A 27,619-nucleotide genomic window follows, 5' to 3' on the forward strand; every position below is an offset into this window, starting at 1 on the left:
CACTCTGCTTGGGAGTGAGAATTGATTCAAATTCAATTTTATTCGCCACGGTTATCAACAATCATTTTCTGTTGCATTAACGTCAAATGTCACCATTGCGCTACCGGGGAATAACGTCTGAACGGCTACAATTTGTTTAGTTAGCTAAGATAATCTTGAGCTTGAAATTTGTCTATATGATTTAGAAACAAATTTTGTTCAAAGCATCTTCTTTGACTTTGTATTGCTATCAAGGTTCAGAAATATTGGTCGGTTTGCAAAGCATAATTACTAATGTATATGATGCTATAGCGAAAATTCCACAATTTTCAGAGCTAGCGCTCCTTCTCGCCCTCTTGTTTCCAAAATACCTAACCGCAATTCAGAGGAACATTTCGTTGTTTATCTACTGGTAAATCACTTCGAATACTGCATTTCAATGAAAAATATTGTTTGCCAATTCTTCCTCGTTATGTTTTGATGTGAACTTTTGGCAATTACAGTACACTTAATGATATTAATTTGTGTTCTTTTCGAGATAATATTTTTTTATTTTTTATTTGTGGCTTTCGGTTTCATGAATTTCGTGTAATACAGTCACGAAATACATACCGTATTTAAGCATGTCTTAGAAACGTGCCATAGTCCTTATCTGAATACAATGTTGGCCTAAAAAAACATTCAAGTCTTTATTTCTTGGCCACGGAATATGTTATTAATAAGCAAAACAGGAACGGAGTAGTGTCATACGCTTACACTTTCATCGCCAGGATCGCATTTAAGCTGTATGGTATTTTTCTACGACGGGTGTTGGTATCCGTGTATGAAACGTCGATGGCTAGGCCCTCTGATGTAGGGCTGAAAAAATTCAAATCTCTGCCGCGCAAGTGACAGGTGGCGATTCACACATGCAGCAAAGACGTCGAAGATGTCACTAAAGAAAGCCCTAAGCCCTTTGAGGCATGTTGCAAGCCCGAGGCGGCACGCATCAGTGCAATCGCCACTGGTCTCGTACAGAAGAGAACCATCTTCATACGACGAACCTCTGATAAACGATTTGACAAGAAAATTTGGGTAATTCCGGAATCAAACATATTACAATATTCTTTATTTGTAATAGCATATTACTGAAACAAAATTTCATTAGAAATTGCTTATTAAAAATGAAATATTTGGCCATTCCGTTTCTGCGTTATGTTTAAACAGAAATCTTCTCACTGCTGACTGTCAGAGTATAAACAAACAAATTGGTAAACGTCGGCCCTTATTTGGGGGCTGGTATGAAGTTAAACTATTGGCAAGCGTAGAGGAACAATATGAAAAAAAGTTTGCTATCCCTTGCCTGGATACAGACACGATTAATACTTTCCTACAAAGTAACTTGGAAAAAGGATTTTCTTTCAATATTTTAGGCAGAGGAAGTTTTGGAACAGTACTGGAAGCAATATATAAAGGTAAGTCTTTCCCTCATGCGTCAGTCCGTGTGTGGTAGTCAAGTTACATTGAAAACAGTTCTTCATTTGTGTTCAGTTCATTCTGATACAGGCTGAAATAAATCTAACTGAGAATGAAATTTTCTTCAGGTAGTGCTCAAAGAAATAATCTTACTATTTATACTCTTTGGGACATTTAATGGTTGCACCAGCATATTATTACCACGCAATAATATTTTTTTATGCCTAAACAGATGCTCCAATTTATTTTCCTGTTGCTCTGTTATCTCACTGTGATGTTAGGCAGCTAGTGTGATTGTACTTGTTCCAGAGACCAGTGATAATTGGAAGTAAATCTGGATACTTTGACACTAATTCTTGTAGTCAAAACAGAAGACTTGACCTGTCCCCATATCAAACTTTCCACCCGTAATGTAGGCCGGGAGATGCTAAACACTCGATGTTCTAAATTTCTTGAACGTGCATAAGGGTGGTGATAAGCATAAATGATGCCTGTTCCAAACACCAGCATTATCACACCAGTCGTACGCTGACCAGATCTCAAAGAGAAAAAACTGGGGCACTTGTGATTAGACTTCATACCTAACTTCATTACTAGACTTACATTTAGTTTTGCCAGTTATCATGGTATTTTTTAAAATGATGATGCAGCAGTTGAAAAACCCATAACAGGAATTTATCGCCTTTTTGTTCATTGGAAGGAAAGTGTAGGTGCATTACACATAAATAAAATTTTCTTCAGAAATACAGCCTGGTATATACTTCCTTATTGTAACAGCCGGGATATGTTTTCTGTTATGTTTAGTAGCTTACCAGGTACTTAAGTAAAATTTGTTAATTGTAAAAAGCTGTAATATTAATGATAAGTAATTGGATACAAGTTATACATCTCATACTAAAATTTAAAATTTTGTTTGACTGCTGACTGTTAGGGAAAGTGTGCATATACGACAAACAGTATTTAATAAGCACTTTTAACACACGTCGCATCAATCACATTGTTCAAAAGATTGACTCCCATATGGCTGCAGTCCTGTTAAGGAAAATGGTTTAAGTGATGCGTTTTTATACCACCTCAGGTTTTGGTTTTGCTTGTCTTGAAGGCCATAAAGTGGGAGGTCACAAAGTTGGGATGGGGGGGGGGGGGGGGGGAGGGGGTAGTAGGTAATACCTGCTTTTCTTTTCAGCATATCTCTTACTCTTTCTTTAGGTATAATTTGAGTTACACAAAATGTAGTAGGTCCATATTTTGTAAAAATATATTTTTGTATAATGTTCTACTTTAGGAAATTTGTCTTTCACAAATATTTAATTGCCTGAGAAATAGAATTAGATGCAATTTGTTTCTTGACTAAAAAATGGGTCAGTTGTGTGTCCTTAATGATTTTCTCAGGACAGCAGGACATACATCTGAAAAGCAGGTCTATCCTGGTAAAAAGAGAATGTCTGGTCAACCTACACAATAGGCAACTATGACATGTGTTGTCCTAGACATGTATTATCTTAATTGTATGCTTCTGGGCTCTCTGGCAAGTTGGTTTCCATTTTAAGCACAATATTTTGAAGACTATCCCAGCTGTCTTTATCAGGTGCTACAAATTTTGCTGTGATCTGATGACAACGATACTTTAATCAACACTGAATGACTCATTGGATATGTACAAAAACAGATTACAATTTCCGATACATAACACAATAATATTGTTGTTGTTGTGGTCTTCAGTCCTGAGACTGGTTTGATGCAGCTCTCCATGCTACTCTATCCTGTGCAAGCTTCATCATCTCCCAGTACCTACTGCAACCTACATCCTTCTGAATCTGCTTAGTGTATTCATCTCTTGGTCTCCCTCTATGATTTTTACCCTCCACGCTGCCCTCCAATACTAAATTGGTGATCCCTCGATGTCTCAGAACATGTCCTACCAACCGATCCCTTCTTCTAGTCAAGTTGTGCCACAAACTCCTCTTCTCTCCAATTCTATTCAATACCTCCTCATTAGTTATGTGATCTACCCATCTAATCTTCAGCATTCTTCTGTAGCACCACATTTCGAAAGCTTCTATTCTCTTCTTGTCTAAACTATTTATCGTCCACGTTTCACTTCCATACATGGCTACACTCCATACAAATACTTTCAGAAACGACTTCCTGACACTTAAATCTACACTCGATATTAACAAATTTTTCTTCTTCAGAAACGCTTTCCTTGCCATTGCCAGTCTACATTTTATATCCTCTCTACTTCGACCATCATCAGTTATTTTGCTCCCCAAATAGTGAAACTCCTTTACTACTTTAAGTGTCTCATTTCCTAATCTAATACCTTCAGCATCTCCCGACTTAATTTGACTACATTCCATTATCCTCATTTTTCTTTTGTTGATGTTCATCTTATACCCTCCTTTCAAGACACTGTCCATTCCGTTCAACTGCTCTTCCAAGTCCTTTGCTGTCTCTGACAGAATTACAATGTCATCGGCGAACCTCAAAGTTTTTATTTCTTCTCCATGGATTTTAATTCCTACTCCAAACTTTTCTTTTGTTTCCTTTATTGCTTGCTCTATATACAGATTGAATAACATCGGGGATAGGCTACAACCCTGTCTCACTCCCTTCCCAACCACTGCTACCCTTTCATACCCCTCGACTCTTATAACTGCCATCTGGTTTCTGTACAAATTGTAAATAGCCTTTTGCTCCCTGTATTTTACCCCTGCCACCTTCAGAATATGAAAGAGAGTATTCCAATCAACATTGTCAAAAGCTTTCTCTAAGTCTACAAATGCTAGAAACGTAGGTTTGCCTTTCCTTAATCTGTCTTCTAAGATAAGTCGTAGAGTCAGTATTGCCTCACGTGTTCCAACATTTCTACGGAATCCAAACTGATCTTCCCCAAGGTCGGCTTCTATCAGTTTTTCCATTCGTCTGTAAAGAATTCGCGTTAGTATTTTGCAGCTGTGACTTATTAAACTGATAGTTTGGTAATTTTCACATCTGTCAACACCTGCTTTCTTTGGGATTGCGATTATTATATTCTTCTTGAAGTCTGAGGGTGTTAATATATTCTTCTGAATAAGTCATTGATTAACAAAATGATTCGATTACAATTAAAATCTTTGCTTAGCACACTCCACATCTTTTTTTCAAAGCACTTCTTATTCTCCATGTAATTATGATATTCTTTTAATATGTAAAATGGATTTTGTAACAGGAATTTCTTTAGCTGAAATTTGTTTTGTTGTGGGAAGGATACTAACTCTACTGGGCAGTGCATTGACGAATTTTAAACATGCATATTCTGGATCGTTATTAGAATTCTGTTCTGTGGTTGCTGATGTAAAATTTTTCTTTATTTCCGGCATTACACTAATGCAAATCTAAACAAATGTTGTGCTGCAGTCTTTTAATAAATAGTATCACTTTTAGAGTGGTTTATTTTGGTTAAAACACCAATTTTTGGAAACTCACTGCTTCGATGCCAACCAATCTCAACATTAAATGGAAACAACAACTTGACTGAGTGCCAATTTGTTTTGTTGTGGGAAGGATACTAACTCTCCTGGGCAGTGCATTGACGAATTTTAAACATGCATATTCTGGATCGTTATTAGAATTCTGTTCTGTGGTTGCTGATGTAAAATTTTTCTTTATTTCCGGCATTGCACTAATGCAAATCTAAACAAATGTTGTGCTGCAGTCTTTTAATAAATAGTATCACTTTTAGAGTGGTTTATTTTGGTTAAAACACCAATTTTTGGAAACTCACTGCTTCGATGCCAACCAATCTCAACATTAAATGGAAACAACAACTTGACTGAGTGCCCAGAAGCACACTATTAATCACTCACATCAAAGAAACTTCAGAGATCATATAATATCATCTCTGAAGGTATTTGTGTAATGGATGACAGGTTCTTGATGTTTATCAAATCAGAAAATGTCTGTGTTCTGCTTCCATTCGGAAGACAAAAACTGAAAGTCGATAGGACTGTTTGATACAAATTGTTGGCTTCGGCCAGTGACTTAATGTTAATGGTGGCTGTCACATCATCTTTTGGTGCCTGTATTCACAGTTTCTCTGTTAGATGGCGAAAACAATAAACACAAAAGCATAAGAAACCTTGTTGTGGTAACAATCAAAAAATGGAAAATCCAGCACGGAATGCAACAGTATTATGAAAAGGATAATTGATACTTGCCATGTAGTGAGACGTGAGAGCTGCAGATAGGCAGAACAAAAAGACTGTCACAAAATAAGCTTTCCACCTTTGTGGGAGTGATTTTGTGTGTGTGTGTGTGTGTGTGTGTGTGTGTGTGTGTGTGTGTGTGTGTGTGTGTGTGTGTGTGTGTGTGTGTCTATTTTTGACAAAGGCCTTACTGGCCAAAAACTTACTTTGCTGTGATGACAGATTGATCTGTAGCTTAGCCCAAGGTCTAGCGTAGGTTGGAAGGTGACAATTCGTTGAGAGCTGGTGAAGGCAACAAATGTGATGAGTCACCTTGTTGTTCATCGTGTTTGCCGCATACTTACTGTGTCACTTGTCAAAGCAGACACTCATATCGAGCGTTTCTTTAGGTCTAACATTGATTCATTGTATAATAGGAAAAGTACTGAAATCCACGTATTTGCATAATTGTTTTATTCTTTATTCAGAGTACTGCTGCATCTTATCTGATCATCTTGTGAAGAGCACAGAATTTAATGGTACACATTTTGATTTAGTGAATCAGTAAAGATAGCTGATAATATCACATTTCCAGAGAATGCCCTTTTCCAACAATTTAACTATTGGCCATTAGTACTGACCAGTATGTAATGGATTTAAAGAATAATTACGTTCATAATGAATGTTAACCTGTGTGATCGTCTACATGATCAGGGTTACCCTTCCCAGTTTTAAAGCATAGTTAGATCAAACTGTGTTACATTTGCCAAACTTTTCATTTAGAAAATAAATCTTGGGTGCTCCTCCAGGACTTTTTACTTACTCCCCTTGACCGAAGTGGGTGAAATGCCAGCTCTTTTGGCTCCAGGTTATGGTATCATTCATTGTTCAGTGTTGCAGGCAAGCTGCTATCTAAATAAAACAATTGAAAGTCCAGGATGTCATGACAATATGAAAGGGATAGATTGTTCATCACCATATAGAGGAGGTGCTGATTCACAGACAGGCACAACAAAAAATCTGCCACAAGTTTTAGTTTTCAGCCAAAAGGCCTTCTTCTGAAGGAGAAACCATGCAGCAAAGGTTGAGGCCAGGGCGATTATGGGAACATAGGATATATTGCAAAGAGTTTCCACCTGCGCAGTTCAGAAAAGCTGGTGTCGATAGGATCAGATGGTGCCAGCCGTAAAGCGGTCATTGAAGTGAAACATGTCAAGGTGGCCAGCATATTTAGCAACTGGGTGATCCAGCTGTCTCTTGGCCAAAGTTTGTTTGTGGCCATTCATACTGAAATATGGTACATTAATGACATTGCCCACATAGAAAGCAGCACTGTGGTTGCAGATTAGTTTGTAAATCACATGAGTGCTGAGACAGGTAGCCTGTCTTTGGTGGACTAAGACATGCCTGTGACAAACTGGACTAGGTGTGGTGGGAGGACATAAGGGACATTTCTTGCATCTAGGTCTAAGACATGAGGGAAAAGGTGGGTATCATGGGTGGAGCTGGCTGATGAATAGACTTTGATGCAAGACCTATCCCATACATCCTCCCACCACCATCACCTACTCCACTACAGTCACAGGCATCTCCCATCACATCAAAGGAAGGGCTACCTGCTAATGCAGTATGTGATCTACAAACTAAGGTACAACAACTATGCTGCTTCCTATATGGGCATGAACGTTAAGCTGTCTGTATGAATGGATGCCATCAAACTGTGACCAAGAGACAATTGGTCCACCCAGTGGCTGAACATGTTGCCTAGCACACTGTGCTTCACTTCAATGGCTGCTACACAGCCTGCACCATCTGGACCCTTCCTACAAACACCAGCTTTTGTGACCTGCACAAGCGGGAACTGAACTCGCCCTACAATATATCTTACATTCCCGTAACTTCCTGGCCCCACCCTTCAGTAGTCCCTGTCCTCCACTTACCAATCCCCTTCCCTACTTCAACTCCAGCACAACACAGCCTTCTAACCCACCAATGCAGGCACTTGTTCTTTTGCCCTTCTTTACTCATTTCCTTTTCTGCTCGCTACCCTCTTCCCACCCAAAAAAAGACAACTCTTTAACTGCACGTAGCAATGCTGCCATGACCCCATCATGTCCCTGCACATTCCCACAAGCTGCACTACACCTTCCTGCTCCTCACCCTGTTATCCCCCCTCCCCACCCTCGTGTCTTCTCCTTATCCCATCCATCAGACTGCTGCTCCCATCAGGCACAGTTATGACTCAGTCCATCCACAGTGGCCAGATACAGTGTGTTTTTAGTACAAACACAGCAGCCAGAGACAGTGAGGACTCAGTGTCTCCTCTTTATGATGAGTTGCAATCTATCCATTTTACACTGTTTGCACTTCCTAAATAGATTGGGCTCACAAGATGGAATTAATAATATTTGGAAACAAATGAGTGCATCTTAATCATATAGCAAAACAATAAAATATGAAATTGTAATCCTTCTAATCTGATCGTAAATGGAGACTTCTGTAATACTTCATGGAAGAACAAAAATGAATTCAGGATGAACTGTGCAAGCTCAACATTAAAAGCAGAAATAATTTCCACGTATGCTATGCATTCCTTTCTAGTGTTAAAAAAATGGAACTTCATATTCTGGTGTAAAGATCTATTATAGGTTGCTGGTAGACATTGGACATGAAACCTACCATTCTCGGATATTCAAAACTAAAGTAAGCTTGTGCCTTACTGACTATTCTTTCTGTAATTTTTCAGAATCTGCTCAGCCCATGTGACATTCTTGAGCTTGAGGATGTAGTGATAACATCACATGGGCAGTGAAAAATAATAAATGTTCTGTGTGTTATGGTTTTTGATAGCAGGAACTATAGACATGGCTAATGTTTAGTGACTGCAGAGCATCATTGTTGTTGATGATGTTGTTCATGATGATGGACGATGATTGCTGGACTTCTTTTTCATTACATGCTGGTGGGCTGTTCTTGCTGTTGCCACAGGAAGGCATGCAAACAACTGCTGGTTCTGTTCTTCACAGGGCTAAAAGAATGGACACAAGTAACATTAAAATTAGCTGCATTTTGCAATGACCTTTCTGTTCTGTGGATCTGAGTCGAAACGCATAATCAATGAAAATTTTTTTGTATGAAACACTCATTCTATAATAAATTCCAGAGGAATCGTGTCTTATTTCAAAAATTTCATTGTTTTTTGCCTTATCGTAATTGAAAATGAGACATCGTAGGTAGTTTTAGAAATACCTTGTTTCCTGGGCCGTATTTTTGAAAAACTTCACTGGCTACTACTCATCGGAGATCTCAAAATAAGATGAAGCAAATTACTAAATATTCGTAAGTGCAAGGGCAACTGACAATTTTTTTCTAATGTTGGAAAAGACGGGCTATACAAATTATGGTTTAGCAAGAAAATCGTGTTCATCATTTGAAAATGAGGTTCTTACATGTGCATTCCTGGCCAAGGTAAGTCCTCTAATATCAAATATAGGCCTTAATTTTAGGAATAAATCTAAGAGAATGTCTGTTTGTAGCACAGCATTGTATCATGGTGAAACATGGACTGTGTGAAACCTGGAGCAAAAGAGAATTGAAACATTTGAAATGTGATGCTACAAAAGAATGTTGAAAATTAGATGGAGCAGTAAGATAAGGAATGAGGGAGATTCTCTGCAGAATTTGTGAGAATATAAATATATGGACAATGCTAACAAGAAGGGGCAGGATGATAGGACATGTTGAAACATCAGGGAATAACGTCCATGGTATCTGTAGAGAGTAAAAACTGTAGAGGAAGACACGATTGGAATATATCTGACAAATAATTGAGGACATAGGTTGCAACTGCTAGTCTGGGATGAAAAGGCTGGCACAAACAAGGAATTCATTGTGTGCCACATCAGACCAGTTAGAAGACATGAATTAAAAAAAAAATGCTTGCACAGTGGCATAGTTGATGCAGATGAAGAAAGTAATGTGTGCCAATTCAGGTATCTCTTTCTTCTTTTTGTGCCAAAGGCCTCAGTTTTTATTTCTTGTGTTTGTGTTTTAGGTCTCTTTAACAGTCACAGTTATTACAAATAATGTGGGGATGTACAGTCGTTTGCAGCTGTACAAATAAGACTTTATATGGTCACAAAATATAGCATAACCCCATATTTTAGTCAGCTAGTCAGTGATACCCAAGGACCTTTCCTAAATTACAAATTCTGTATATGAAGTTTTGTCGTTTTTCAGTTTGTCATCTAAGATAAGTCAGTGTCACTACTGCCTCCAATGTTTCTCCATTTCTCTGGAAATAAAATTTACACCCTACATTTACTTTTACATGATTACTCAAGAATTCACATTAAAGATTTTGGCAGATGGTTCATAGAAACACTACCAGACTACTTATCTGCCATTCCATTCTTTAATGGTACATGGGAAAAATACACTTAAACAGTTTCATGTGAGCCCTGATTTCTCCTGTTGTATCATTATAATTTCTACCTATCCAGGTGCCAGTCAACAAAATATTTTTGCATTTGAAGGAGAAAGTTGGTGACAGCAATTTTGAGAAAAGGTCTCATAACAGTAGAAGGCTCCTTACCCTTAGTAACGCACATCCCAGCTAACTTCTAATATTGGGAACACTCTGTTCCCCGCTCCATCACAATACAAAGCAGCTGCCATTCTTGGAACTTTTTTGTGTCCCTCCATCATTACTATCTGATAAGGGTCCCATACCACGTGGAAATATTTCAGAAGAGGATGGACAAGCACAGTGTAGACAATCTCTTGAGTAGATATGTTGCATCTCCTAAGTCTCTTGCAAATAAAATACAGTCTTTGATTTATCATTCCCACAACATTTTCTGTGGGATGGTTCCAGTTAAAGGTGTTAGCAATTGTAGTCCCTAGGTGTTCAGTTAAATTGATAACCTTTAAATGTATGTGATTTATTGTGTAACTGAAATTTATCAGAATTATTTTTAGTATTCGTGTATATTTTGTTTTGGGAGGTAAAATGCCACTTCTTGCCACAGAGATATCTTGTCTAAATATATTTTAATTCGTTTTGGCCTTTTGATGTCTTCACTGTATGGTAAATGATATTGTCATCTGCAATCAATCTGAGAGGCTGCCCAGGTTCTCTCATAAATTGTTTGTATATATATTGTAAACAGCAGAGGGTCTTCAATGCTTTCTTCAGAAAATGTAGCTGTATCTTCAGTTTTATCACATGACTTCCCATCAGTTAATACAAGCTGTGACATTTCCCAAAAAAAATCACGAATTCATTCACAAAGCTTAGACAGTACTACATAGGCATGCAATTTCATTGGAGTGTACTTATGAGGAATGTTATCAAAAGTCTTCTGGAATCCAGAAATGCAGTATCAACTAGATTTCCTGCATCAAAAGCAATCATTACTTCATGTGGATGAAGAGCCAGTTTTACAAGATTTTTCTGAATCTGCACTGCTTATGTGTCAGTATACTGTTCTTACAGTGTTTCATAATGTTGGGATGCAGTATACTTATATCTTCTAGATTCCTACTATCAGATGAAGTCATCTATAAGCAGCGATAAGCAAATTACTTACATTTCCTTTCTTGTGTACTTCACTGTTTCTACGCACAGATCTTACATTGAGAGAATGCTCGTACATGACTGCTAAAAATGAATCATACCATGTATACTATCTGGATTCGAAGATGGGCCTTCAAGTGACTTATGGGGGGGGGGGGGGGGGCATTCAAAATGTAATGCAACATATTTTTTTTGTCAGCCTCAGCCAATGTCATTTGAAAAAATGCAGAACTCATTGTGAGATATCGTAGAACACTACTGCTTCAGCCCCTATATTCTTGTGAATTTCTGATAGGTTGCTGCCCTTTATTGTAGCCTTGGTTTCTGCATTCCAAGCAGAGAGCTGTCATAGTTTCTTTTGACAGAAACCTAAAGCACTGCAGATACTCATAGGTGCTTGCAGAATGTCTACAGAGACTTGGCAATGAACAAAGCATGGAGAGTCATTGTGTGAGGTGTCTGTCATCATCAGAACGAGGTCATACAAAGTTGTGCTGGCCAGCAACACACAGCAGTGACTCCTACAATGCACACTCTCATTTGAGGTGACTGACATTCAAATGCCTCACTGCACAGCTGGATGTCTCTGTTGGTAGTGCTGAGGCACTCCCCCATAAGTTGGGGTGCTCAAAGTTGTGTGTCAGCTGCTGCCTAAAAGAAGACCATAGAGCAACAAACTGGACAGAACTGCAAGTGCTTTACAAGGCTGATCGTAACCATTTTTTTAATCATTGTAACAGGTGATGAAAGATGAGTTCATCACTTTGAACCAAAAACAAAGTGGCAATCTGGAGTGGTGCCACACACCTCTCCTCCAAAGAAAAAGTTCAAAGCCGCACCATCAGCTGCTAAAGTCATATCAAACTACACTCCTGGAAATTGAAATAAGAACACCGTGAATTCATTGTCCCAGGAAGGGGAAACTTTATTGACACATTCCTGGGGTCAGATACATCACATGATCACACTGACAGAACCACAGGCACATAGACACAGGCAACAGAGCATGCACAATGTCGGCACTAGTACAGTGTATATCCACCTTTCGCAGCAATGCAGGCTGCTATTCTCCCATGGAGACGATCGTAGAGATGCTGGTTGTAGTCCTGTGGAACGGCTTGCCATGCCATTTCCACCTGGCGCCTCAGTTGGACCAGCGTTCGTGCTGGACGTGCAGACCGCGTGAGACGACGCTTCATCCAGTCCCAAACATGCTCAATGGGGGACAGATCCGGAGATCTTGCTGGCAAGGGTAGTTGACTTACACCTTCTAGAGCACGTTGGGTGGCACGGGATACATGCGGACGTGCATTGTCCTGTTGGAACAGCAAGTTCCCTTGCCGGTCTAGGAATGGTAGAACGATGGGTTCGATGACGGTTTGGATGTACCGTGCACTATTCAGTGTCCCCTCAACGATCACCAATGTTGTACGGCCAGTGTAGGAGATCGCCCCCCACACCATGATGCCGGGTGTTGGCCCTGTGTGCCTCGGTCGTATGCAGTCCTGATTGTGGCGCTCACCTGCACGGCGCCAAACACGCATACGACCATCATTAGCACCAAGGCAGAAGCGACTCTCATCGCTGAAGACGACACGTCTCCATTCGTCCCTCCATTCACGCCTGTCGCGACACCACTGGAGGCGGGCTGCACGATGTTGGGGCGTGAGCGGAAGATGGCCTAACGGTGTGCGGGACCGTAGCCCAGCTTCATGGAGATGGTTGCGAATGGTCCTCACCGATACCCCAGGAGCAACAGTGTCCCTAATTTGCTGGGAAGTGGCGGTGCGGTCCCCTACGGCACTGCGTAGGATCCTACGGTCTTGGCGTGCATCCGTGCATCACTGCGGTCCGGTCCCAGGTCGACGGGCACATGCACCTTCCGCCGACCACTGGCGACAACATCGATGTACTGTGGAGACCTCACGCCCCACGTGTTGAGCAATTCGGCGGTACGTCCACCCGGCCTCCCGCATGCCCACTATACGCCCTCGCTCAAAGTCCGTCAACTGCACATACGGTTCACGTCCACGCTGTCGCGGCATGCTACCAGTGTTAAAGACTGCGATGGAGCTCCGTATGCCACGGCAAACTGGCTGACACTGACGGCGGCGGTGCACAAATGCTGCGCAGCTAGCGCCATTCAACAGCCAACACCGCGGTTCCTGGTGTGTCCGCTGTGCCGTGCGTGTGATCATTGCTTGTACAGCCCTCTCGCAGTGTCCGGAGCAAGTATGGTGGGTCTGACACACCGGTGTCAATGTGTTCTTTTTTCCATTTCCAGGAGTGTACTACTCCTCCATGACAACACAAGGACTCGCACAAGTCTATGCACCCAGGAGGAGCTCACAAAACTTCGTTGCACTGTCCTTCCTCATCACTCCACAGCCCATATCTCACACCTTTGGATTTCTGTTTGGTACAATGAAGGATGCACTACATGGGAAGAAGTATGTGGATGATGGGGAGGTTGTTGATGCTACAAGATAAAGCTCCAACATTGAGCAGTAGTTTGGTAACTTGTGGACATACAGGCCCTCCCATTAAGTTCGCATAAAGTCCTTGCATTGAAAAACAGGCATTTGTAGCCAAAAGAGTGGGGAATAATATGGTGTATTGGAATCCTGAATAAAATCAACCTGCTTTCAGAGAAAAGTTTTGCATTATGTACTGAATGTCCCTTGTAAGCTGCTTTACTGCACCGAGGGTCTCTTTTTCCAAATTACTCATGTTGGCAGCTGTATGTAGCAATACTGACCTGCTTTTCATAGTTTCTTCCTCAGCAGCATCACTCTTGATCACCACAGAGATGAAAGCCTAAATGAGTGGGGTGGTGTTTGCTCGAATATGTACTTGGCACCACCATATAGATTACATTAAAACATACACATGCACGCACACTCAGTATTTATTACTTGGGAAAATTGCACCTCAGAAGGTAATTAGATCAGCCTTAATGAGAATCACAATCATTAGTTCTGATGATAGTAACATACCACACTCTTACTTATCACAACAAAGTTCAAAAATATTCCTCACTTTGAGGTACTAAAGTCATTTGAAATATTAATGAGCTGCATAGTTGTTGTTGCATGTATTTTCACGTATAAAATGTGCAAGATTGTAGCATGAACTAACACCAAGGTTGCATTCAACACAAATATTACTCAAGGTCTGTCTAATCGCAAACTGCCAATTGAGTGATGTCTGATTACTTATAATTAGGCATAAGAATAAACTGTTATTTTGTAAACTACATTATGCTTTGAAAATAACTTAAGTTTGATTTTGCTGTTTTTGGTGAACTACAAGAACTAACGTCAGTTTGGCGTATAGAAAACGTTGCTGGGGGAAATTATATATATATATATATATATATATATATATATATATATATATATATATATATATATATATATATATATATATATATAAAAACAAAGATGATGTGACTTGCCAAACGAAAGCACTGGCAGGTCGATAGACACACAAACATACACACAAAATTCAAGCTTTCGCAACCAACAGTTGCTTCATCAGGAAAGAGGGAAGGAGAGGGAAAGAGGAAAGGATGTGGGTTTTAAGGGAGAGGGTAAGGAGTCATTCCAATCCCGGGGCTGGAAAGACTTACCTTAGGGGGAAGAAAGGACAGGTATACACTCGCGCGTACACACACACCCATATCCAACCACACATACACAGACACAAGCAGACATTTGTAAAGGCAAAGAGTTTCGGCAGAGATGTCAGTCGAGGCAGAAGTACAGAGGCAAAGATGTTGTTGAAAGACAGGTGAGGTATGAGCGGCAGCAACTTGAAATTAGCGGATGTCGAGGCCTGGCGGATAACGAGAAGAGAGGATATACTGAAGGGCAAGTTCCCATCTCCAGAGTTCTGACAGGGTGGTGTTAGCGGGAAGTATCCAGATAACCCGGATGGTGTAACACTGTGCCAAGATGTGCTGGCCGTGCACCAAGGCATGTTTAGCCACAGGGTGATCCTCATTACCAACAAACACTGTCTGCCTGTGTCCATTCATGCGAATGGACAGTTTGTTGCTGGTCATTCCCACATAGAAAGCTTCACAGTGTAGACAGGTCAGTTGGTAAATCACGTGGGTGCTTTCACACGTGGCTCTGCCTTATCGTGTACACCTTCCAGGTTACAGGACTCGAGGAGGTGGTGGTGGTGGTGGTGGTGGTGGTGGTGGTGGTGGTGGTGAGAGGGTGCATGGGACAGGTTTTACACCGGGGGTGGTTACAAGATTAGGAGCCAGAGGGTAGGGAAGGTGGTTTGGGGATTTCATAGGGATGAACTAAGAGGTTACGAAGGTTAGGTGAACGGCGGAAAGACACTCTTGGTGGAGTGGGGAGGATTTCATGAAGGATGGATCTCATTTCAGGGCAGGATTTGAGGAAGTCGTATCCCTGATAGAGAGCCACATTGAGTGTCTGATCCAGTCCCGGAAAGTATCCTGTCACAAGTGGGGCACTTTGGGGGTTCTTCTGTGGGAGGTTCTGGGTTTGAGGGGATGAGGAAGTGGCTCTGGTTATTTGCTTTTGTACCAGGTCGGGAGGGTAGTTGCGGGATGCGAAAGCTGTTTTCAGATTGTTGGTGTAATGGTTCAGGGATTCCGGACTGGACCTCCTCTCATTGCACACAAACCCAGTCTCTTCCATCTACTCAATCTCCCACTTCCATCTCCACCCCCTCCAAAACCTCAAAATTCCTGTCAACACAATCTGGAACCACAGTACCCTAATTCAGTAGTTAACCTTTCCTCCAAACCTCTCTCCCAATCCGAAACCTCTGTCCTATCCAAAGGCCTCACCTTCAGCCCCACTCCCAGACTCAACCAAACAGCCCTTGTCAAAGGTTTACTGTCCTACACTCATACTCTCTGCTGGAAATATCACTTTGCCACGAAGAAAAATGATCCTAATCCTACTCCTAATGATCCAAATCCCCAAGACACTATCCAAATTGAACCCTGCCTGGAACAGTTCCGTCCTCCGTCACAGCAGGACCCTTCCTCAAAATCACCCTCTCCAAACCTTCCAGGAATTTCTGACTTCCAGCCTTGCCTCTCAATCCTTCTTAAAAAACCTTAATCCTACACCCAACATCACCATTGCTGAAGCCCATGCTATCTGTGATCTGACCAATCCATCGTCGTTCTTCCGGCGGACAAGGGTTCCACGACCGTGGTACTTGATTGACGGGAGTATGTGGCTGAGGGACTGCGTCAGCTTTCAGGCAACACCACATACAAAGTTTGCCAAGGTAATCCCATTCCTGATGTCCAAGCAGAGCTTCAAGGAATCCTCACAACCTTAGGCCCCCTACAAAACCTTTCACCTGACTCCATCAACCTCCTGACCCCACCGACACCCCACACCCCTACCTTCTACCTTCTTCCTAAAATTCACAAACCCAATCATCACGGCCGCCCCATTGTAGCTGGTTACCAAGCCCCCACAGAATGTATCTCTGCCTACGTAGATCAACACCTTCAACCCATTACATGCAGTCTCCCATCCTTCATCAAAGACACCAACCACTTTCTCGAATGCCTGGAATCCTTACCCAATCTGTTACCCCTGGAAACCATCCTTGTAACCATTGATGCCACTTCCTTATACACAAATATTCCGCACGTCCAGGGTCTCGCTGCAATGGAGCACTTCCTTTCACGCCGATCACCTGGCACCCTACCTAAAACCTCCTTCCTCCTTACCTTAGCCAGCTTCATCATGACCCACAACTTCTTCGCTTTTGAAGGCCAGACATACCAACAATTAAAGGGAACAGCCATGAGTACCAGGATGGCCCTCTCGTATGCCAACCTATTCATGGGTCGCTTAGAGGACGCCTTCTTGGTTACCCAGGCCTGCCAACCCAAAGTTTGGTACAGATTTATTGATGACATCTTCATGATATGGACTCACAGTGAAGAAGAACTCCAGAATTTCCTCTCCAACTTCAACTCCTTTGGTTCCATCAGATTCACATGGTCCTACTCCAGATCCCATGCCACTTTCCTTGACATTGACCTCCATCTGTCCAATGGCCAGCTTCACACGTCCGTCCACATCAAACCCACCAACAAGCAACAGTACCTCCATTATGACAGCTGCCACCCATTCCACATCAAACGGTCCCTTCCCTACAGTCTAGGTCTTCATGGCAAATGAATCTGCTCCAGTCCGGAACCCCTGAACCATTACACCAACAACCTGAAACAGCTTTCGCATCCCGCAACTACCCTCCAGACCTGGTACAGAAGCAAATAACCAGTGCCACTTCCTCATCCCCTCAAACCCAGAACCTCCCACAGAAGAACCCCAAAAGTGCCCCACTTGTGACAGGATACTTTCTGGGACTGGATCAGACTCTCAATGTGGCTCTCCAGCAGGGATACGACTTCCTCAAATCCTGCCCTGAAATGAGATCCATCCTTCATGAAATCCTCCCCACTCCACCAAGAGTGTCTTTCTGCCATCCACCTAAGCTTCATAGCCTCTTAGTTCATCCCTATGAAATTCCCAAACCACCTTCCCTACCCTCTGGCTCCTACCCTTGTAACCACCCCCAGTGTAAAACCTGTCCCATGCACCCTCCCACAACCACCTACTCCAGTCCTGTAACCAGGAAGGTGTACACGATCAAAGGCAGAGCCACGTGTGAAAGCACCCACGTGATTTACCAACTGACTTGCCTACACTGTGAAGCTTTCTGTGTGGGAATGACCAGCAACAAACTGTCCATTCGCATGAATGGACACAAGCAGACAGTGTTTGTTGGTAATGAGGATCACCCTGTGGCTAAACATGCCTTGGTGCACGGCCAGCACATCTTGGCATAGTGTTACACCGTCCGGGTTATCTGGATACTTCCCGCTAACACCACCCTGTCAGAACTCTGGAGATGGGAACTTGCCCTTCAGTATATCCTCTCTTCTCGTTATCCGCCAGGCCTCGACATCCGCTAATTTCAAGTTGCTGCCGCTCATACCTCACCTGTCTTTCAACAACATCTTTGCCTCTGTACTTCTGCCTCGACTGACATCTCTGCCGAAACTCTTTGCCTTTACAAATGTCTGCTTATGTCTGTGTATGTGCGGTTGGATATGGGTGTGTGTGCGAGTGTATACCTGTCCTTTTTTGCCCCTAAGGTAAGTCTTTCCACTCCCGGGATTGGAATGACTCCTTACCCTCTCCCTTAAAACCCACATCCTTTCGTCTTTCCCTCTCCTTCCCTCTTTCCTGATGAAGCAACCGTTGGTTGCAAAAGCTTGAATTTTGTGTGTATGTTTGTGTTTGTTTGTGTGTCTATCGACCTGCCAGCGCTTTCGTTTGGTAAGTCACATCATCTTTGTTTTTATATACACACACATGGACACTATTGCTTTTATGCAAAGTGAATCCCTTTGTTTCCATTTCCATTCAAGAGTGCCATATTGCAAATTAGGGCAAATTACATGAAATTATTAATTAGTGAGTTAATAAGTGTTGTGTGTCATTTTGTACAGAAAAATTAAATTAACAAAAGTATGTAAACGGAGTTCAGAAACTAATACTAATTAAAACAAAATTTGTAATGGAAGTAGTTCATGTCTCTGAACTTAAAGTTCAGTTACTGCATAAGATAATCAGTTTTAGGTAATTTAAAGTATGTTACTGGAAACTTCGAATGCTTAGCTATTAAATGGTATGTAATATAGAATTACAGTGAAACCTTGCTTAACAAGCATCTCCCATAATATGCAACTTGCGTAATGAGCAAAACAAATTATAAAAAAATGACTCGCTTAATGAGCAATGTTTTGCATAAGAAGTGATGACAATTTAGTGTGTCATCAACATATGTTTATGTGCAGTGGGGGCAATGTTCAACAGTATGAACACTTTTCATTGTCAGCAGCGGCACATGAACAATGTCTTCAGTACCTATTGCAGTCTGGGTTTAATGCTCTTTCTGCTACCACCTTAGAGCAGCTTGTGATTACACATTTTTCTAAACTTCTGTTCACACAGTGCTTTTTGTGTGCAAATTTTAATAATCTTTGTAGAAATGTTCCCAAACATAAAGCTGCAAGAAGATGCCCATAAGAGAAAGAAAATGTTTCAATACACAATGTCTGTTCCTTCAAAAGAACAGACACCACGCAGATCCAGAAGCTGTGAAACACTGTAATTCAACTAATGAGAGAGCACTGCTATCCACTGCAGAGGGACATTAAGCGGAATTGGCAGTGATGAACAAAAGTGTGTACCAGACCAGGATTCGAAACCGGAATCTCCTGCTGATTTCACTTAATGTTCTGCTGTAGTGTTCCCCTTTCAAGTTACATATACAGGGCATTACAAAAAGGTACGGCCAAACTTTCAGGAAACATTCCTCACACACAAAGAAAGAAAATATGTTATGTGGACATGTGTCCTGAAACACTTACTTTCCATGTTAGAGCTCATTTTATTACTTCTCTTCAAATCACATTAATCATGGGATGGAAACACACAGCAACAGAACGTATCAGTGTGACTTCAAACACTTTGTTACAGAAAATGTTCAAAATGTCCTCCATTAGCAAGGATAGATGCATCCACCCTCCGTCGCATGAAATCCCTGATGCGCTGATGCAGCCCTGGAGAATGGCGTATTGTATCACAGCCATCCACAATACAAGCACGAAGAGTCTCTACATTTGGTACCGGGGTTGCATAGACAAGAGCTTTCAAAGGCCCCCATAAATGAAAGACAAGAGGATTGAGGTCAGGAGAGCATGGAGGCCATGGAATTGGTCCGCCTCTACCAATCCATCGGTCACCAAATCTGTTGTTGAGAAGCATACGAACACTTTGACTGAAATGTGCAGGAGCTGCATCGTGCATGAACCACATGTTGTTGTACTTGTAAAGCCACATGTTCTAGCAGCACAGGTAGAGTATCACGTATGAAATCATGATAACGTGCTCCATTGAGCATAGGTGGAAGAACATGGGGCCCAATCAAGACATCACCAACAATGCCTGCCCAAACGTTCACAGAAAATCTGTGTTGATGGTGTGATTGTACAATTGCATGCGGACTCTCGTGGGCCTACACATGTTGATTGAGAAAATTTACAATTTGATCACGTTGGAATGAAGCCTCATCCGTAAAGAGAACATTTGCACTGAAAGGGGAATTGACGCATTGTCGGATGAACCGTTCACAGAAGTGTACCCGTGGAGGCCAATCAGCTGCTGATAGTGCCTGCACATGCTGTACTTGGTACGGAAACAACTGGTTCTCCCGTGGCACTCTCCATACAGTGACATGGTCAACGTTACCTTGTACAGCAGCAACTTCTCTGGCGCTGACATAAGGGTTATCATAAACTGCACGAAGAATTGCCTCGTCCATTGTAGGTGTCCTCGTCATTCTAGGTCTTCCCCAGTCGCGAGTCGTAAGCTGGAATGTTCCGTGCTCCCTAAGACGCCGATCAATTGCTTCGAACGTCTTCCTGTTGGGACACCTTCCTTCTGGAAATCTGTCTCAATACAAACATACCGCACCATGGCTATTGCCCCGTGCTAATCCATACATCAAATGGGCATCTGCCAACTCCGCATTTGTAAACATTGCACTGACTGCAAAAAGAGGTTCGTGATCAACACTAACCTGTTGATGCTACGTACTGATGTGCTTGATGCTAGTACTGTAGAGCAATGAGTCGCATGTCAACACAAGCACCGAAGTCAACATTACCTTCTTTCAATTAGGCCATCTGGTGGTGAAACAGGGAAGTACAGTACATACTGACGAAACTAAAATGAGCTCTAACATGGAAATTAAGTGTTTCCGGACACATGTCCAGATAACATCTTTTCTTTATTTGTGTGTGAGGAATGTTTCCTGAACGTTTTTTTTTTTTGTAACAACCTGTAGAAAGAAAATGACCTAAGAAATGAAATGTAAAATTCTTGATAAACACGAACATGGTGTGAGTGTTGCTGATCTAGTGCACACACTTACAAGCAGTCAGCGTTTTGCAGTATCCTCATGAACAAGGACAAGATTGAGGAGACAGATGCTTCTAAGGGAGTGACAAGAGTATCTAGACAAAGGTTTAATATTCTGGGTGATGTTGAAAGGTTGCTCCTCATATGGATAAATGAAAAGCAATTGCAAGGTGACACTATTAATAAGAACATCATTCATGAGAAGGTGAGAATAATTTTCACCAACCTCGTTAAGATGATCATCAGTGGCAAAAGAAGTGTTTAATAGAAGTTGTGGGTGGTTCGAGAAGTCTGAGAAGAACTGGCATCCACAGCATTCTAAGGCATGATGAAGCAGCCAGTCTGACACAGACAGCAGAGAACTTCATCAGCAACTTAAAGATCCTCATAGATTCTTATGGTTATCTGCTGCAGGAGGTTTCTAATTGTGACAAGACAGGTCTGTTCTGGAAAAAGATGACCATCTTACACTGCTATTCTGTGCCAGTGCGTGTGGTGTTTTGAAAATTAAACTGTTGGTTGTTTACCATTCATAAACTCCATGAGTCTTCGAGAAGTGTAAAACCCAGAAGAGAAGGTTAAATGTGATGTGGAGATCCAACAACAAGGCTTGGTTCAAACATGACCTTTTTTGTTATTGGATCAATGAAGTGTTTGGTCCTTCAGTGAAAAAATATTTGCTTGAAATGAACTGCCACTCCATGTGTTGCATGTTGTGGACAACACTCCTGCCCATTCTCCCAGCCTAAAAGACCACCCCCTAGAAGAATTGAAATTCATCAAGATCCAATTTCTGCTTTCCAACACCCCTCTGTTACTCCAGCCTATAGACCAACAGATTATTTCTAACTTTAAGAAGCTGTACAGTAAAGCACTCCATGAGCATTTCTTTGAGTAGACTGAAGCTACCAATCTCGTTCTCAGAGCGTATTAGAAGTATCGCTTGAACATCATTGCCTGCATCAAGATGAATGAAAAGGCATGGGAAGGAGTTATCAAGAGAACTCACTTCTGCTTGGAAGAAGCTTTGGCATAGTGAATGGTCGAATGTAACTGAGGCTTTTGAGTCAGTACCTGTGGAGCCTGTAACGAACAAGACTGTGTGTTTGGCCAAGAGTATGGGACTACATTGGATAACAATGGCATAGATGAGCTTGTGGAAGATCACAGCCAAGAAATGACCGTAGAAGTGATTATGGAGTTGCAATGTGTTTCATGGCAGGAAGTTGTGGAGAGGAGTTCTTCAGAGGAGGAGGAGGAGGATGCGGTAATGGCAAAGTACCAGTCTTGTGGAGCAGTAAGAGAAATGAAATGGTGAAAGCCTGGGAATAAGTTGCATCATACATTGAAAATAATCACCCCCGATAAAGCAGTGGCTATACATGCAACAAATTTGAAGATAACGCTGTTTTACATTTTTGCCAAGATTGAAGCATCAGCAGAAAAGAATGACCTAGATAGCTTCCTAGTAAAAAAAGTAGTAGTTACGTATTGTGAATAATAAAGTACATAATACTCTATGTATAATTTTCTTTTTAAATAAATGACATGAATAAGATAAAAATTTCAATACTTTTTCTGCATGGAACGCATTGTCATATTTTACATTAATTTATACGGGATAAATTGTTTCATTTAATGAGTGTTTTGCACTAAGAGTAAGATTCAGGAATGGATTGTGCTTGCTGTTTGGGGTGCCAATGTATGCTGATTAGCTCACAGTTTTACACATATCAAACTGTAGTGTTAACTTTAATTAGCTGTAACTTTTAATTGACCTGCTCTATAGCCACACTAATTTTACTGGTGGAATATGCCTAGCCAAAAAGAATATAGAATCAGTAAATTTAAATGGTGGGAAAACTTATACTTTTAGATTATCAGTACAGATAACACATACTACAGTGTTGAAAACATGGGAACTGCATGACAGAAGGTACTTTCCAATGTACCCATTTATTAGTGTGCTCCTTCATGTTCCATTTGTGTATGGTGTGTAGGGAGAATGATTGCTTCAACATATCTGTGTTAACTGTAACTAATCAAATCACATCTTTGCAACCCCTAAAGGTGTAGGGAGTTGTACTATGTTCCCAGATTGTTAATGGTGGTCCTTAAAACTTTGTAAGTACGCTTTCATAGTAGCGTTTGTGCCTGTCTACAAGCAACTGGCAGCTCATTTTTTCATCTTCTCGGTCACACATTACAGGACTAACAAGACTGTGGCCATTTGTGCTGCCCCCAGTGGGCTTGCATCTCATTTTTGAATAAATGTGTAATGATCTTGGGGCTCAGTCATTTCGGTACTTCTTCTTTTCCCAAGCTAAAATGCTAATATCTGACTACATCGACTGGTTTGGTTTCTAGGACAGTTTCCTTGCTGACAACTTAACTAGTTCATAGCATGTAAGTTTTGGCTTTTTGCACTTCATTTCTTTATTTTACACAACCCATTTTAGTTAACTCATTTACAGTCCCCATGTCTGGATTTGACCTCCAATGTTTCACATGATGGCATTGCCCTGACTAGGCAGAGAATGCACTATTGAAGCCTGAGCTGTTAACTTCACACACGTCAAGGAGCAGGTCCCTTTCAAATTTGGGATTCTGAACAGTGACAACCAAGCCAGATGGCCATTCCTACAGCTAGGTGGCATGCATGGTAGGAGCCCTCATTCAGAGAAGGTAGTATAATGATGGGTACTTCGGCACACATCAATCGCTAAATCAGAAAAAAACCAAACATCCATTAACAGCTACTTTTCAGTTAGCCTCACTATCATCATCTGCAAACTCCTCAAAAGGATGGTATACCAATATTTGTGCTGGGTTCTTGAACGATGGGACCTGTTTTCCTCCAGTCACTGTGGTTTTTGGGAGACACATAGTTAGTTTGGAAACATCACTCCAAAAAGATTTTTTTTCCGCATGCCAATATCTGATGCAGTCTTCTTTGTACTACATAAGGTGCACCATGCTGCTTGGTGCCATAATGTTTTAATTATGCTCCATTACTTGGGCTTTTACCCCACTGATAATGACTGATGGTTAGAGCTGGTATGGCACCCAGCTACTCAAGGGTCAAAGAGAATGTTGTCACTCAAGGCACTGTACTGTTTCACACTCATCCTTATTATCATCAGGTAATTAGTGATCTCCATCAGACCAGTAGTTACTGCCATGCTATATGTTGGTGACTTTTGTATTTGGTGTAGCTCCCAGTTTGTAGCTGTGACTGACTGACTGCCAGTTCCAAGGAGCAATCCAAATGCCTCCACTTGGACATTTTCCCACAGCTTCCAATTTTCTACCTCAAAAATGGGAGTTGTACATTTATTTTCCCCAGTCAGTCCTGACCCTAAACTCTACTTGGTACCCATTGCTTGGTCATTGTTGCACAGTTCCAATTTTTGCAACTCCTCTTCAATAAAATGCTGACCTGTCTGCTCCATATTCATTAACTATAGACTAACTGTATGTGTAAGCTTAACAATCTGTATTCTTGGCCACAAGTCATGAGGTGCAGATTGCTGTACTCTACTCAGTATTTCTTAGCCCTGTTCTGATCATGACTGGACTTTGGTTGCTGGGTTTATGAATCAGCACCATCTTCAACTTTGACATTATTGGTTCCAGTACATCATCATGGAAAAAAACTGGCCACAGGTTCCCCCTGGACTAGTCGTGGAGGTAGTTTTCTCATGAAAGTAGTGCTCTTACCTCTTCAATTCAGACAGTACAAACTCTTGGTCATTCTCACAATCACCATTCAACAGTTTACTAGTTATCAAAATATTTTTTCATATGAGAGGTGTCAACCCCAAGACACTCTTTCTTGAGTGGTATTACCATATGAATTTGGAATGTCCTGAAGATCCTTTGCTAGGACTTCCACAACTACTACTCCCCCCTCCCCTGCCACTTTAGAATGTCTTCCCATGGATTTCTTCGAAATCACTCTTGCTTAGTACACAGACAACAAATGAAGACCAACCTGTTTTCGCCAGTTTTTCATCCCCATGACATTTCAGCATCTGTTCTTCTGTTCTTTAATAGTGTCAGGGTGCTGCCATAATTTCCCTGACAGCTCTAAAACCGATATGCTTTTACATCACCCACCAGCCAGGAACAATGTTTGTTGCTAAGTGTGTTTAGTGTTAGCAAGTGAAGCTGATAGCCAATTACAGAGCTGTACATTTTATTAAATTAACCTGGTTGACCACATTATAATTTGTAGTGAATCAGTGAGCAGTCTCCAGGCTATTAATTGATGTTACTCTTGTCATCCTGTGACACCTCTTATTCACAATCTTCTCTTAACAAAGTTGTACTACCTGCTGAATTGCCTGCCCTGGATCCCAAGACATGGGGATATCCCAGGGAATGAGCCGGTACACTGTTTCACTACAGAAGCGATTACTTGCCCAACATCTGCTTAAATGATCCCAGGTACAGTTGTGTTTGTGCAAATAAAACCTCTGCTTATTCAAAGATGGATCATCTGGGGAGCTACTGTCCCATCTAACAAACACTGTGCTATCAAGAGACTGTGGCTGCATGGCACTCCTTTTCCTGTTCCTCCCGTAAGGATTCTATTGTTCTCTGTTGTCCCTACATCGCTCATACCAGATTAACCAATAGTTTCATATTACATCATGAGCCACACCCCCTTTGTGGCTGTTAAGCCTTATAGGCAGTACTCTCACCTCCATGGAATGCCCCTCATCATGGCTGTCTATACCAAGCATGATCTTCCAGATTGGTTGACAATTTATGGACAGTTGAGCTGGTTCTTCATTTTCTCAGAAAGTGATTTTATTCTCAGGTGTATCATTTTAAATTGCTTTCAGGGTGCTAGATGTGTGGTTGGGTTGGGATGTCTCCCACCACATGCTGAGCCTTGGCTTATTAGATGACACCCAACTCCCTACTGACCTGATTATTTCTCTCATCTCATTTTACTCTTTTAGATCATACAGATATTATGTTTTTAGTGCTCTCACTTTCATTATTAATAATCTCCTTAGTCAGAGGGCATTATTTGTTCTAGAATGAGATTCTTATTCTGAAGCAGTATGTGCACTGACATGAAATTTCCTGGTAGATTAAAATTGTGTGCTGAACAGGGACTTTAAGCTGGGACCTTTGTCATTCGCAGGCAAGTGCTCTACCAAATGAGCCCACCAAGCATGACTGACTTCCTATAGTACCTCATCTCCTACTTTCCGAACTTCTCAGAAGCTCTCCATGAAACTTGCAAGACTAGCACTCAAGCAAGAAAGGGTACTGTGGAGACATAGCTTAGCTGAGTTTGAGTCTTGGTCTGGCACACAGTTTTTATCTGCTGGTAAGTTTCATATCAGTGCACACTCTGCTGCAGAGTGAAAAATCTCAATCTGGAAATATACCCCAGTTTGTGGTTAAGCCATGTCTCTGCATTATCCTTTCATACAGGAGTGCTAGCCTTGTAAGTTTTGTAGGAGAGCTTCTGGGGAGTTTGGAAGGTAGGAGATGAAGTACTGGCAGAAGTAAAGCAGTAAGAACATTCATGAATTGTGCTTCGGTAGATCACTTACTGAGTGGAGTAGTGCAGAGGTCCCCCTGCGGGTTCGGGGGTTAGAATAGGCCCGCGGTATTCCTGCCTGTCGTAAGAGGCGACTAAAAGGAGTCTCACATGTTTCGGCCTTATGTGGTGGTCGCCTCTCGGGTTTGACCTCCATCTTTCTAAATTATTCCGAAGAGCGAGCCAATTGGGGATGGGCGCCTTATGTGGTGCACTGTATCCATCGTGCATTGAGACCTTTAGCCGGCTTTTTTGTCGTTGCAATGGTGTCCCGCTCGTTTTCCATCTCTTGGGCGAGGATACGTCCCTGGGTGCGATTCCCACGCTGCACTCTGCAGTGTTTCTTTTAACTGCGACGACGACCTTGGACAGTTTTGCACCTAAGATCCAGCACGGTAGCCAGTCCGTTGTGGTGGGGCCGCCATGTACCCTCTTGGTTGTAGCCCCCTGACAACACAGGGATCGCTCTACTGATGCCTGCGCCGTTAACTCCCCACGTATGCCAAGGAGTAGATGCCCGTCTCCCTGGGGCATCAGGACTCCCGGCAATGGACATCCTGCCAGGTGGCTATTGCTGCGGCTGGGTGGCGCCCGTGGGGAGGGCCCTCGGTCGGAGTAGGTGGCATCAGGGCGGATGACCCGCAATGAAGCGTGGTACATCATCTCTCGCTGGCGGCCAGCCGCCAGCAGTCTCTAAGCGTTCTCGGGCTCAATTTAATGCTGAAAAGTACAATCCGAAAACGTTCCCCTCTCTGGCCACGCCGTGGGAGGAGCGTAAGTCTCAGGATGGAGGTAATAGTTATTCGCCCCGATTCTTAGTTTGTACGAGAGCTGATGGGGAGTCTTTTCTCTCCACAAAGCCTCAGTTCTT

The 27,619-nt window shown here is 42.0% G+C and overlaps 1 protein-coding gene across 1 annotated transcript in view; it reads left to right on the forward strand.

The window, feature by feature from the left end:
* The first annotated feature begins 907 nt into the window (after nt 1-907).
* Nucleotides 908-27,619, forward strand: part of LOC126188533 (serine/threonine-protein kinase mos) — a 116,251-nt gene continuing 89,539 nt past the window's right edge. The window contains exons 1-2 of the mRNA XM_049930134.1: nt 908-1,053; nt 1,186-1,433. Coding sequence (XP_049786091.1) covers nt 908-1,053; nt 1,186-1,433 — 394 coding nt within the window. The remainder of the gene's footprint in view (nt 1,054-1,185; nt 1,434-27,619) is intronic.

Source organism: Schistocerca cancellata, chromosome 5 (genome assembly GCF_023864275.1).
Source record: "Schistocerca cancellata isolate TAMUIC-IGC-003103 chromosome 5, iqSchCanc2.1, whole genome shotgun sequence".
Lineage (NCBI taxonomy): Eukaryota > Metazoa > Arthropoda > Insecta > Orthoptera > Acrididae > Schistocerca > Schistocerca cancellata.